The 13,749-nt window shown below is 41.9% G+C and overlaps 1 protein-coding gene across 4 annotated transcripts in view; it reads right to left on the bottom strand.

The window, feature by feature from the left end:
- DCDC2C (doublecortin domain containing 2C) overlaps positions 1-13,510 on the bottom strand; it is a 102,417-nt gene extending 88,907 nt beyond the window's left edge. For 3 of the 4 annotated variants that reach the window (XM_024215795.2, XM_024215796.2, XM_026653102.1), the window contains exons 1-2: positions 13,041-13,510; positions 10,381-10,432 (exon numbers count right to left, since the gene is read on the bottom strand). In XM_024215795.2, coding sequence (XP_024071563.1) covers positions 10,381-10,432; positions 13,041-13,339 — 351 coding nt within the window. In that variant the 5' untranslated portion in view covers positions 13,340-13,510. Of the gene's footprint in view, positions 1-10,380; positions 10,433-12,362; positions 12,436-13,040 lie in introns of all 4 variants that reach the window. The other variant, XM_024215797.1, reaches the window with a different exon arrangement.
- Positions 13,511-13,749: the final 239 nt, after the last annotated feature.

The following is a 13,749-nucleotide window of genomic DNA, read 5'->3' as shown; positions in this document are numbered from 1 at the left end:
ACTGGGGGTCGGGACCCCTCAGGGGGTCGCAAGGTTATAACATGGGGGTCGCGAGCGGTCAGCCTCCACCCCAAAGCCCGCTTTGCCTCCAGCATTTATAATGGTGTTAAATATATAAACAAGTGTTTTTAATTTATAAGGGGGGTCACACTCAGAGGCTTCCTATGTGAAAGGGGTCACCAGTACAATAGTTTGAGAACCACTGGGCACATGTAAACTACTTGCTGCAGTGATTTTTTTCCACTTTTTAATCCCCTCATGTTCAAGGTACATGGCAGCTACCATCTTTCTGGCTGAAAAGGATTCTTTTTGGAGCTTAACGCTGCTCTTTAATTAGCCAAAAAGTGTATTATTGCTATGTGTAAGACATTCCCAGTCTCTTACATGGGCTGTACTTCCATAAACTCCCAAATTTTAAAGGTGATAGGACCAAATTCTGATCTCAGTTTCATTAGTGTAAATCCAAAATAACTCCACTGAAGCCAATGGTTTTACTTCAGTTTTATACTTATGTAACCAAGAGCTGAATCTGGCCCACACATTTTAAACAGAGTCATTTGTTCTGTCATCATTGCTGACTACACAAGGTTTGCAGTGGGGTCCAATCTCTGCCTTCATCTGCATGCATGAATAGGTAGAATTTGGATCCTTGGCTATTAATGTAAAGAAAGTGAGAAAATTCAGCAAGGGGTGCACCGTCCTCATCTGTGTTTTTTTAATCAGTCTCTCTGCAGTCAAACCTCACTTAGAATAAAAGATATGTCACAAACAGCTGTAAAAGTAGAAGTGCTGCTGTCCAAATTAGACTCAGATGTTCTCATTAAAACAAACTTGAATGTGTGGCTTCAGGATCCCAAGGGAGTTTACTGAAAACCTTTTCCTCCCAATAAATAAAATGTGATTTTAAATGTATTTTACTATGGTGCTTTCCAGACTTTGATTTTAATAGATTATATTAAAAGCATACCGTGCTTTTAAAATTAATTTTAAAGGAATTTCTTCCTTACATAAAGGTCGCCTGGAGCTCCCTCTTAATTTTTCCAATTCATTTTCACTGAAAAGATAAAATTACTGGTTTAACTGAAAATGTAAGAAAACTAGTACATGTTCACTACATTTCACTGCAAATGTATCAATGAATACAACAATTTACTACTGCAAATCTTTGTTTTCAATTTAAATCCAATGATATCTCAAAATGTAGATATTTATCTGGACCTTTCCAATTTGATCTTTGGGAGGCTAAATCCTGTTTACTTTGGTTTAAATTCCAATACAAGGTCTATGCATCACTTAAGACCTACTTTAAGGGCTAACCTGGGAATTAAATGGTGCACAGGCTTTCTGTGGGCTCTCCGTACTGGTGTAAATATCACCTATTATGAGTAAGGCAAAATAAAAAGTCCATAGAGGTAGATGCAGACTGCAACACAAATATATACCGTATGCTATAGGTCCAGTTGTCAAAGCTGTACACCTAAATAAGGGTGTCCAGTTTAGCGTTTGTATATTCAAGTGGACTCTGGTCTCAAATGCCTATTTTGTTATCATATCTATTGCATACAAAAACATTTACTTAGGTTACACAATCAAGTGCTCAAAAGTTAGGAAAAGTCACTTTTACATGCAACTTGAATTCTGCCCACTTGTACATCTAACCTGTGCACTGAATGACACAGGGGTCCGGGGGGGGGGGGGGGGGAAGGATGGGATAATGTAATTAAATGTCATAATGCATACACATTAAGGGGCCAAATTAAGGCTGCATAGGCAACTGTAAATCTGGCATTTCCTAACTTTTGAGTGCTTGACTTTGCAACCTAAATAACATCTCATAAACATGTTTCGCCCTCCGCCCCACCCCCGCACCTTCTTTTTAAATGCAATTTCCTGTGAGGGGTGGGCATAAGGACAAAGATTAAAACAAATTATGTTCTGTACAACTGTAACAACCTCCCCATCATGCACTAGCAGCACTGTTTGAACCCTGAGGCTTCAGGAGAGACAACTGCCACTTCAAAAAACCAAAAACAAACAAATACACCTACAGAACCAATTACATAAGCTAGCAACAGGGGAAGCCTCTTATCCCAGAGTTGAAGGGATGGGTTGCTGGGGCAATATGCAGCCTAGCTCTCCTGCTTTTCCACCTCATGGGTCTCCTTGCCTATGTGGTACCCACAGGACAGGGTGATGGGCTGTTGGGGCCATGTGCTGGGTCCGGGTGTGTCATGAAGGGAACCCAAACTCGCTTTTTCTCCAACCCTCTACATACAACATAGTACTAGTAAGTGTTAACAATTCTCAAAGAAAAGGTTGCAAGAATCCTTTATCATTCAAAATGTTAGGCAAACTTTATACCAGCTCCTCTTGTAAGTGTTTGTTGAGCACAGATAGTGGGCTCAGTACTGCATAAAACAAAAAAGAAAGATGTAAGTCCCGTCATCCAAAAAGCCTTACAATCTAAATCAAAACCTACATGCATATTTAACAGCCCCAGTGAAGAACTGGGCTCCCTCACTTACACACCAAGTGACAAACCTGGGCTCTATGTGTTCTCTATGATGTAGACCTTGCTAGGCTCATGCACGTTCTGATTCTGAGGTAAGCAGCATGTTGAGGAGTTTAGAATGTTAGGATGCTCTGGAATTCTGTTGCAAAGGTGATGAAGTTACTGAAGAGGTGAAGAGAGACTTAAAATACACCAGGCCAATTAATTTGTCTGTGGATTGGACTTTTGAATTTTTTAGTCAAAGTCAAGGTAAGCACACTTTCTAAAGCTAGAGATGTTCTGGCATTTCTTTGCATGTGACAGAAGTTATGTGTACCTTGAAAAAACTCTGTGACAATGGTCTGGATCCTGCCACTTTCTCCTGTGAGTATTCCTTTCTCACCATGTTTTGAATGGCACCCAAGGATTAAGGGAAATTTCCCAGAAGACTCTAAGGCTTGGAGGCCCTCCAAGCACTGGCAAATTAATCACAGATCCCCTTGATCTCTGCATCTGTGTCCTGGCTGGCATGGATCCATGGCCCAGAAGAACTTATCCACAGATCCAACTGTGGCAACTATTTTTGGAGAAGAGGGGGCTAAGAAGTCCAGGAGGTGGGGATTCATGTGTCAGTTTGAGTTAACACTACTTGCCCTATTGTGTCTGAATTTAGCATGCTACCACACTATGCACTGTGTGCAATACCAGAGCCCATAATGCAAAATACAGTAGCATGATAAATTCAAAATACAAGATACAGGAAACAGGGCTACATGTGTTTGCAGAATGATTACTAAGGCTACTTGGCCCACCAGAATGATGAAGACATGAAACAGCAACTGTGGTATTTCCAACTCCGCTATCTTAAAGGCATAATAAATAGTGGGTAGAAACTAAGGATTAGTCAAGTACAGGTTTACGTTTAATAGTTTTGCATAATCTCTCCTTTAATTTTTCTAGCCTTCAATTCTGTCTCACTTCCATAGAAGGTGCAAGGTAAAGAAAACATAACATAAGAACGGCCATACTGGGTCAGACCAAAGGTCCATCTAGCCCAGTATCCTGTCTTCTGACTGTGGCCAATGCCAGGTGCACCAAAAGGAATGAACAGAACAGGTAATCCTCAAAAACAACAAGGAGTCTGGTGGCACCTTAAAGACTAACAGATTTATTTGGGCATAAGCTTTCGTGAGTAAGAAGTGAGGTTTTTACTCATGAAAGCTTATGCCCAAATAAATCTGTTAGTCTTTAAGGTGCCACCAGACTCCTTGTTGTTTTTGTAGATACAGACTAACACGGCTACCCCCTGATACTTGACACCAGGTAATCCTCAAGATTCCCTTGTCGCCTTTCCCAGCTTATGGTAAACAGACATTAGGGACCCCATCACTGCCCATTCTGGCAATAGCCATTGATGGACCTATCCTCTATGAACTTATCTAGTTCTTTTTTTAACCCTGTTATAGTCTTGGCCTTCACAAGGTCCTCTGGCAAGGAGTTCCACAGGTTCACTGTGCGTTGTGTGGAAAAAATACTTCCTTTTGTTTGTTTTAAACCTGTTGCCTATTAATTTCATTTGGTGGCCCCTACTTCTTGTGTTATGAGGAGTAAATAACACTTCCTTATTTACTTTCTCCATACCAGTCATGATTTTATAGACCTCTATCATATCCCTCCTTAATCGTCTCTTTTCCAAGCTGAAAAGTCCCAATCTTATTAATCTCTCCTTATACGGAAGCTGTTCCATACCCCTAATCATTTTTGTTGCCCTTTTCTGAACCTTTTCCAATTCCAATATATCTTTTTTAAGATGTGGCGACCACATCTGAATGCAGTATTCAAGATGTAGGCGTACCATGGATTTATATAGAGGCAATATGATACTTTGTCTTATTATCTATCCCTTTCTTAATATTTCCAACATTCTGTTTTCTTTTTTGACTGCCGCTGCACATTGAGTGGATGTTTTCAGAGAACTATCCACAATGACTCTAAGATCTCTTTCTTGAGTGGTAACAGCTAATTTAGACCCCATCGTTTTATATGTATAGTTGGGATTATGTTTTCCAGTGTGCATTACTTTGCATTTATCAACATTGAATTTCATCTGCCAGTTTGTTGCCCAGTCACCCAGTTTTGAAAGATCCTTTTGTAGCTCTTCACAGCCTGCCTGGGACTTAACTATCTTGAGTAGTTTTGTATCGTCTGCTAATTTTGCCACCTCACTGTTTGCCCCTTTTTCCAGATCATTTATAAATATGTTGAATAGGACTGGGCCCAGTACAGACCTCACTATTTACCTCTCTCCATTCTGAAAACTTACCATTCATTCCTACCCTTTATTTCCTATCTTTTACCAATCCATGAGAGGACCTTCCCTCTTATCCCATGACTGCTTACTTTGCTTAAAAGCCTTTGGTGAGGGACCTTGTCAAAGGCTTTCTGAAATCTAAATACATTATGTCCACTGGATCCCCCTTGTCCACATGCTTGTTGACCCCCTCAAAGAATTTTAGTAGATTGGTGAAGTATGACTTCCCTTTACAAAAACCATGTTGACTCTTCCCCAACTAATTATGTTCTTCTATGTGTCTGACAATTTTGTTCTTTACTATAGTTTCAGTCAGTTTGCCTGGTACTGAAGACAGGCTTACCGGCCTGTAATTGCCGGGTTCACCTCTGGAGCCCTTTTTAAAAATTGGTATCACATTAGCTATCCTCCAGTCATTTGGTACAGAAGCTGATTTAAATAATAGGTTATAGACTACAGTTAGTAGTCCTGCAATTTCACATTTGAGTTCCTTCAGAACTCTTGGGTGAATACCATCTGGTCCTGGTGACTTATTACTGTTTAGTTTATCAAATTTGTTCCAAAACCTCCTCTAATGACACCTCAATCTGGGACATTTCCTCAGATTTGTCACCTAAAAAAAATGGCTCAGGTTTGGGAATCTCCCTCACATCCTCAACCGTGAAGACCGATGCAAAGAATTCATTTAGTTTCTCCACAATGGCCTTATCATCCCTGAGTGCTCCTTTAGCATCTCAATCGTCCAGTGGCCCCACTGGCTGTTTAGTAGGCTTCCTGCTTCTGATGTACTTAAAAAAAATTTTTTTTAAATCATTGGCTAGCTGTTCTTCAAATTCTTTTTTGGCCTTCCTAATTATATTTTTACACTTCATTTTCCAGAGTTTCTGCTTCTTTCTATTTTCCTCACTAGGATTTAACTTCCACTTTTTAAAGGATGTCTTTTTGCCTCTCACTGCTTCTCCTACTTGGTTGTTTAGCCACTGTGGCTCTTTTTTGGTTCTCTTACTATGTTTTTTAATTTGGGGTATACATTTAATTTAAGGAGCCTCTATTACAGTGTCTTTAAAAAGTTTCCATAAAGCTTGCAGGGATTTTACTTTTGGTGCTGTACCTTTTAATTTCTGTTTAACTAACCTCCTCATTTTTGTGTAGTTCCCCTTTCTGAAATTAAATGCTACAGTGTTGGGCCGCTGTGGTGTTTTCCTTGCCATAGGGATGTTAAATTTAATTACCGTATATAGGTGAGTCTTATCTTACGCGGGGGCTCCGTTCCGCGGTTAGCGCATAAAGCGAAAACCGTGTATAGTCAAAATTACATTGAGTTGAATGGCGGGCGGAATCGCCCACACTACAAGTACAGTATTAAAATTGTTATTTTTCTCTTTTTTTTGTTTTTGCCGACCGCATAAAGCTGAAATCGCACATGTTAAATGCGTAAAAGATGCGACAGACCTGTATATTCATTCATAAGCTGAATATTTTTGGTAAAAAAGTAACGCATCAAAGAGCATCAAAGAGCGGGGGTCGGCTTATAAACGGGTCTACACCAAAATTGAATATCTAATACATTGTCGTTTTGTTTACCTGGAGCGTCTGCAGGCATGGAACCCCTCAGCTCCCTGTGGCCGCGGTTCGCCGTTCCCAGCCAATGGGAGTTGTGGGAAGTGGAGCTGAAGGGCTCCATGCCTGCAGAGTAAACAAAATGTCCCGACACGCCAGCAGCTTACCCTGACGGCCGGGAGCCAAAGTTTGCCAACCCCTGAAATATAGGGTTGGCTTATGAAAGGGTCATACAGTTTTTGCTATTTTTACCTAACCATCTTGGGGGGTCGGCTTATAAACGAACAGGCTAATGAACAAGTATATACGGTATATTATGGTCACTATTACCAACCGGTTCAGCTATATTCACCTCATGGACCAGATTCTGTGCTCCACTTAGGACTAACTCAAGAATTGCCTCTCCTCTTGTGGGTTCCAGGACTAGCTGCTCCAAGAAGCAGTCATTTAAGGTGTCAAGAAACTTCATCTCTGCATCCCATCCTGAGGTGATACGTACCTAGTCACTATGGGGATAGTTGAAATCCCCCATTATTACTGAGTTTTTTATTTTAATAGCCTCTCTAATCTCCCTGAGCATTTCACAGTCACTATCACCATCCTGGTCAGGTGGTCGGTAATATATCTCTAATGCTATATTCTTATTATTTGAGCATGAAATTACTATCCATAGAGAGTCTATGGTACAGTTTGGTTCATTTAAGATTTTTACTTCATTTGATTCTACATTTTCTTTCACATATACTGTCACTCCCCCACCAGCACAACCTGTTCTGTCCATCAGATATATTTTGTACCCTGGTATTACTGTGTCCCATCCTCATTCCACCAAGTTTCTGTGATGCCTATTATATCAATATCCTAATTTAATATGAGGCACTCTAGTTCACCCATCTTATTATTTAGACTTCTAGCATGGGTATATAAGCACTTTAAAAACTTGTCACTTTTTAGCTGTCACCCATTACATGATGTACAGTAACACTTAAAGTCGTCCCGGTTAACACTGTTTCGTTGTTACATTGCTGATCAATTAGGAACATGTTCGTTTAAAGTTGTGTAATGCTCCCTTCTAACATCATTTAGCAGCCGCCTGCTTTGTCTACTGTTTGCAGGAAGAGCAGCCCGTTGCAGCTAGCTGGTGGGGGCTTGGAATCAGGGTGGACCGGCAGCCCTCCTGTCAGCTCTCCCTATCAGCTCCCCACTCCCCTACGTTCCCTCTGCAGCAGCTGCCCAGCAGGCTAGCAATTGCAGCTGTCCCTCCCCACACTGCCATGTGCTGCTCCTGCCCTCTGCCTTGGAGCTGCTCCCCAAGACTCCTGCTTGCTGTGGGGGGCGGGGAAGGAAGAGGGGGGCTAATGTCAGGGTGTCCACCTTCCCCCGCTCCTGCACCCCGCTTACCTCAACTTCCATAGAGCAGGGGGGACACACCAGGGCTCAGGACAGAGGGAGCTTGCAGCAGCTGCGGTCTCAGCAAGCTGATCTAATTAACAAGGCCGTGTACTTAAAGGGGAAATGTGCATATCTCCCTCCATTCCTGCTGCCTTGTAGAGTGAGAGAGTTAACCCTTGAGGGCTCAGCCAATTGCTAGTTCATCATTTAGCAGTAAGGGAAATATCCCACCTTCTGACTCCTCCACCTCAACCAAGCCTCACAATCATCATCACTGTGTACCAGTATTAAATTGTCTGTTTAAAACTTATAGTGTGTGTGTGTGGTCTTTTGTCTGGTGAAAAAAATTTCCCTGGAACCTAACTCCCTCATTTACATTAATTCTTATGGGGAAATTGGAGTCGCTTAACATTGTTTCGCTTAAAGTTGCATTTTTCAGGAACATAACTACAATGTTAAGTGAGGAGTTACTGTAATTGAATGAGACTTTTTTTCATTTGACTGTTTCTCATCAGATCCTACCTGTATTTTATCATCTTCCATACTCTCCTCCTTACTAGGACATAGAGAATCTCCGTTAGTAGATCCTCCCCTAAGGAATGTCTCTGTCCAAACCACATGCTCCTCCGCACCTATCAGCTTTCCCCCAGCCCTTAGTTTAAAAACTGATCTACGACCTTTTTAATTTTAAGTGCCAGCAATCTGGTTCCATTTTGGTTTACTTGCAGCCCATCTTTTCTGTATAGGCTCCCCTTTCCCAAAAGTTTCCCCAGTTCCTAATAAATCTAAACCCCTCCTCCCTACACCATTGTCTCATCCACGCATTGAGACCCTGCAGTTCTGCCTGTCTAACTGGCCTTGCACATGGAACTGGAAGCATTTCAGAGAATGCTACCATGGAGGTCCTGAACTTCAATCTCTTACCTAGCAACCTAAATTTAGCCTCCAGGACATCTCTCCTATCCTTTCCTATGTCATTGGTACCTACATGTACCATGACCACCGGCTCCTCCCCAGCACTACACATAAGTCTATCTAGATGTCTCAAGAGATCCGCAACCTTCACACCAGGCAGGAAAGTCACCATGCGGTTCTCCCGGTCATCGCAAACCCAGCTATCTATGTTTATAATGATCGAATCGCCCATTATTAATACCTGTCTCTTCCTAATAACTGATATCCTCAGTGCAAGAGGATACCACATCATCATCTGGAAGGAGGGTCCCAACTATGGGATCATGTTTCAGAATGGTAGCCGTGTTAGTCTGTATCAGCAAAAACAATTAGAAGTCCTTGTGGCACCTTAGAGACTAACATTTATTTGGGCATAAGCTTTCGTTTTAGCCCACAAAAGCTTATGCCCAAATAAATTTGTTAGTCTCTAAGGTGCCACAAGGACTCCTCGTTGTTTTAACTATGGGATCATTTCCCTCTGCTCCAGTTGGATGTTCTCCTTCCCTGAGACTTTCATCCTCCACAACAGCACAGAGGCTGTCAGATAGGGGGTGGTACCGTTCTACTGTGTCCCGGAAAGTCTCATCTATGTACCTCTCTCTCTCCAGTAGCTCCTTGCACCGAATGCACACATATCCCACCTGCTCATAGGGCAGGTAATCATACATGCTGCATTGGGTGCAATAAACTGGGTAGCCCCCATTCTGTTGCTGGACTTCTGCCTGCATTCTCTTTTTACTCCTGAAGCTCATTCCTTTTTTGTTTTTATCAGGGGTGGTTTTGGGGCTTAAGTTTAAAGAAGTTTACGAAATGGAAAGTGTATCTAGCCACCTCTTACTCTCCCCCTGTAAACTCCCTCGCAAAATTCCCGTTAGCCACTCCTGTTCGCTAGCTCGTCTGGTTGCTTAGGAGCGGACTTTTTAAAGCCCTCGTCTTCCTGAGTAGCCCTCAAGCCTTCCTGTGTAGCTTTCTAAGCCTTCCTGTGTAGCCCTGGTCTTCCTGATTAACCATATTCATATTAAATAAAAATTTAATATGGATATGGGGGTTTAAGCCTTTTTATTTTCATCTTCTGGTGCAAAATCCTTAACCCTATGTCTATGGGTTATTTTTGTAACAGAAATTAATATCCCTTATATTCTAGCTAGAGATTGCTTACATTATTTATAAAGCACTGTATTAATCAACAAGAAAAGCCATGACAAACTTCAAGTGTGATGTGTATCTCAAAGGTAAGTGCAGGAATTTAAAATTTGGGACAATTAATTTCAGGCACATGTCTTGTTCTTTATGAGTGTCATGACTGTACAAGATCTTCTACTATAACATTGCAAATGAAATTTTTTTTAACTACTTATTTATTTAGGAAGCTTTAACAGGTTTACAAATCCTTGCCATGTAAATATTGGATATAAAACAATAATCATTACAATAGTGAACCTTTGCTTAGAGAAACACATATATAAACTGCATGGTGTTAATTATTGGAGAAATTGTGGCGAGAGAGATTTCAAGGACTCCCAGTGATTAAAGAGTATTGGAGTGCAATCCTTTTTTTTTTTTTTTTTTTGGCTTCCAAATTTTCCTTATGAAAGAAGCAAAGATACGGCCAATTAATGGCCTAACTCCTGACAATATGTTAAAAGGGTAGTTTTAAGAGTTATATACTTACCACCACTACCTTCTTTCGTCTTTGTGGTTTTTTAATGCCTATATGAATATAGCTGCAGGAGGGGGGAAAAAAGGAAAATTAGACAAAATATATTTATCTGTTTCAATGGATTAGTAATTTCATAAAACATTTTAGCCTAGTTGTAACACCCTTAATTAGTGACAAAATATTGCAGATTTTGGTCAGTTTTAGTATATTTTATAAATTGGAAGGATGAGCTTGTGGTTTACGCACTGGTCTGGGATTCAGCATATTTAGATTTATTCCATGGTTCTCCAACAGACTTGTTTGCAAGTCATTTAATCTTTGGACATTCGCTCCCCGTCTGTAAAGAGGAAATAATACTCCCCTCTTTCCAGACTTCGTCTGTCTTGTCTATTTATTTTAGATAGTAAACTCTAAGGGGCAGGGACGGTGTGTGTGTGTGTGTACAGTGCAAAGCACAATGGGGCTTTAATTTCATTTGGGGTCTCTGGATGCTTTTTATTTTTTAAGATGCTGATATTGTAAATTTAAAGGATCATTGCTGAGTTATTGAGTATCCTGCGAAGATCCTCTCCATGATCTTGAGTCGGTGTTGAGAATGCACAACACCTCTCCGGAAGATTCTTCAGCAGCTTGTATGATTGGGCCCTAAATTTGAACTACTCTATTTTAAAACTGTTATAAAATCCCGTATGGATTCCAAATATAATGTTCTTTATTTGTTTTGTGGTATTTTGTTGATTTGTTTTGTGTTATTACATCATCATCTCCAATGCCAAGTTTTGTTCAAAAAGCAGCTGTTATGTGGAATAAACAAAAATGTTCATGGGCCCACTGATGGCACTATAGCAGCAGTTATCTTACCCTCTTTCCAGAACTGTGTCAACATCAGATCTTTGGACTTCATAAGAAACTATATAAACTGATTTCCGTTAAAAACTACTATTTGAATTTCAGTTTCACGTTCCAAATACAGGGAAAAAATAATCAGTAGTGCTCAGTTATGTCCCTTTTAGTTACTCGCTGTTGGAACAACAAACAATAATGAAATTTTGTTCATGCACAAATACCCAGGCAAATATGGGTATTTATATAAACTGTACCTATTCTCTATGAGTTTCTGCAAAAAAAAAATACATTCACAAATGTTTTAAGAAAAGCACAATCAAGGCCATAAACATGGTCTAATCAAACAGTAATTCAGAATTCAAATAAATGTTCTTGAACACTTGCTTTGCAGCAGTTAACGAGCCCAAATCTACTCAGGAATAACTTCCAGTTTCCCCAACCAGCAGCAGCAACCACAGCTGGTGCATGAAATTGTGCTGCCTACAGTTTTTCAGGCCTGGTCTACACTAACCCCCCAAATCGAACTAAGATACGCAACTTCAGCTACATGAATAACGTAGCTGAAGTCGACGTACCTTAGTTCGAATTTACCGCGGTCCAAACGCAGCAGGCAGGCTCCCCCGTCGACTCCGCGTACTCCTCTCACCGAGCTGGAGTACCGGCGTCGACGGCGAGCACTTCCGGGATCGATTTATCGCGTCTAGACAAGACGCGATAAATCGATCCCAGAAGATCGATTGCTTGCCGCCGAACCAGCGGGTAAGTGTAGATATACCCTTAGTGAAGCTGACTGGAATCTTGTTAATTTCACTCTGTTCTTCCTTGGCAAAACTATGAGACATAACAGAGGCAGTGGAGTTGTTTGAACATCTGGAATCACAATTCCATCATTTCCATTCAAGCTCAATATAGAGCATAACATCCTAGAAGCTGTAGTATCTGCAAGATGGCCCTTCCTATTGTAATTTACCAACTTCTGTCAGTACCACTGCCCTCATTGGGGTAGAATCCGAATTTTGTCCTTATTCTGTTACTGGAGAGTCTCTTTAAGCTTAATTGAGCTTTAACCCATTCACTCATGTTAAACCTACAAATTGCCCTGTCTTCACTAGGATTTTACCATGTATTAGTTAAATTAAAAAACACACCTTTGTTCCTGGTGAAGACAAGGCCTAAGTGTTGGCACCACCTGCTTTGAAACTGTCATCACTAGATGGGACACTTTAAAGACGGGTAAAGAAATGAGTAATTATATGTAATCATAACAAGTTAACATTTTAACAAGGCAAATTACTTTTCACTATTTATACTTTGCTTTTTGCATTTTTTTCAGCTTGGACAAGTAAAACTCAATGTAGTCAGTTTCACATTTATTCAGTCAGTTTCAGGTTCTCAGTGCAGCAACATTTTGATTGCAAACCCTGCAGAGAAATGTAGAGTTGTTTAAAACCAACTATTTCCATTAGATATAATTTTTTTCATTTTAACTTTTGGAAACATTTCTATTGGCTTCGGTTTGGCAATGTAGCCCAGTGGATATGGAGGGTAGTGGGGTAGGATTCAGGAAAACAGTATTCCATTCCTGTTTGGCCATAGATTTACTATGTAATCTTAGGTAACAATTCTTTATGCAATGTGTCAGGCCCTTTCAGCCTTTGTTTGTTTTGTCTATTTAAAAGGTAGCTCTTTGGGTATTGTCTGGTATTATGTTATTGTACAGCACCTAACGCAATGGACCCCTGATCTCTATTAGGTTTTCTAGGAACTATGGTAATAATAAAAGATTTTTACAAAATTTAAATGCTGAGCCAGTTTTTCATACTTACTCCAGTTTTTTAAACCTTTCCCGCCCAGCGGCCACGTATTTCCCGCCCTGTTTTAGGTCGGACAGGTTGCGGACGCGGTGCCCGTCCTGGGGGGTGTATAGAGTCCTCACCCCAAAGGGCACCTCCACCCCTTCATTCAGCTGGGCTATCAGCGCCTCGAAAGTCCTCACGTAGCGATCGTGGATCACGAACTTCCTGCCCAAATAGAAGGGGTCCCCGTTGCGGTACACCAGCACCGTGCTGGCCGGGGTCACCCCCGTCAGGCTGTAGCTGGCCCGGGGCCGTGGCGATGGCACCATGGCCCCGGGGGAAGGCGGGCTGGGAGGGGCAGGTGAGGCTAATACACACAATAACCCAGCCCCCAGCCAGGGCAGCGGTGGGGGCTATTCACAGACGCTATCTGGGCTCCTGAGCTGTACGAGGCACCAGCTGGGGCTGCTCCACAGGCCTCCTAATTCATAGCGTCCCCAGGCGGCGCGGCCCCGCCCCCACCCCCGGATCGCAGCAGCTGTCCCCAGCCGGCCCCCTCTCCCCTCCCGGCATGGGGCTGACGTGATCCGCGGGGATTGTGATCCCCATCCCCGCAGGCAGGGGGCAAGCCGGGCCCCGGGGCATAGACTTGTCTCCCCGGCAACCTGCCGAGCGGGGGCACGCCACGGGGCCGCCATCTGGACAGCGCGGCCGGAGGAGGCGGAGCGACCAACTCGCC

This window comes from Terrapene carolina, unplaced genomic scaffold, assembly GCF_002925995.2.
Source record: "Terrapene carolina triunguis isolate 2854851 unplaced genomic scaffold, T_m_triunguis-2.0 Scaffold42, whole genome shotgun sequence".
NCBI classification, from domain to species: Eukaryota; Metazoa; Chordata; order Testudines; family Emydidae; genus Terrapene; species Terrapene triunguis.
The sequence above is the reverse complement of the archived record's forward strand: the minus strand, read 5'-3'. Positions and strand labels throughout refer to the sequence as shown.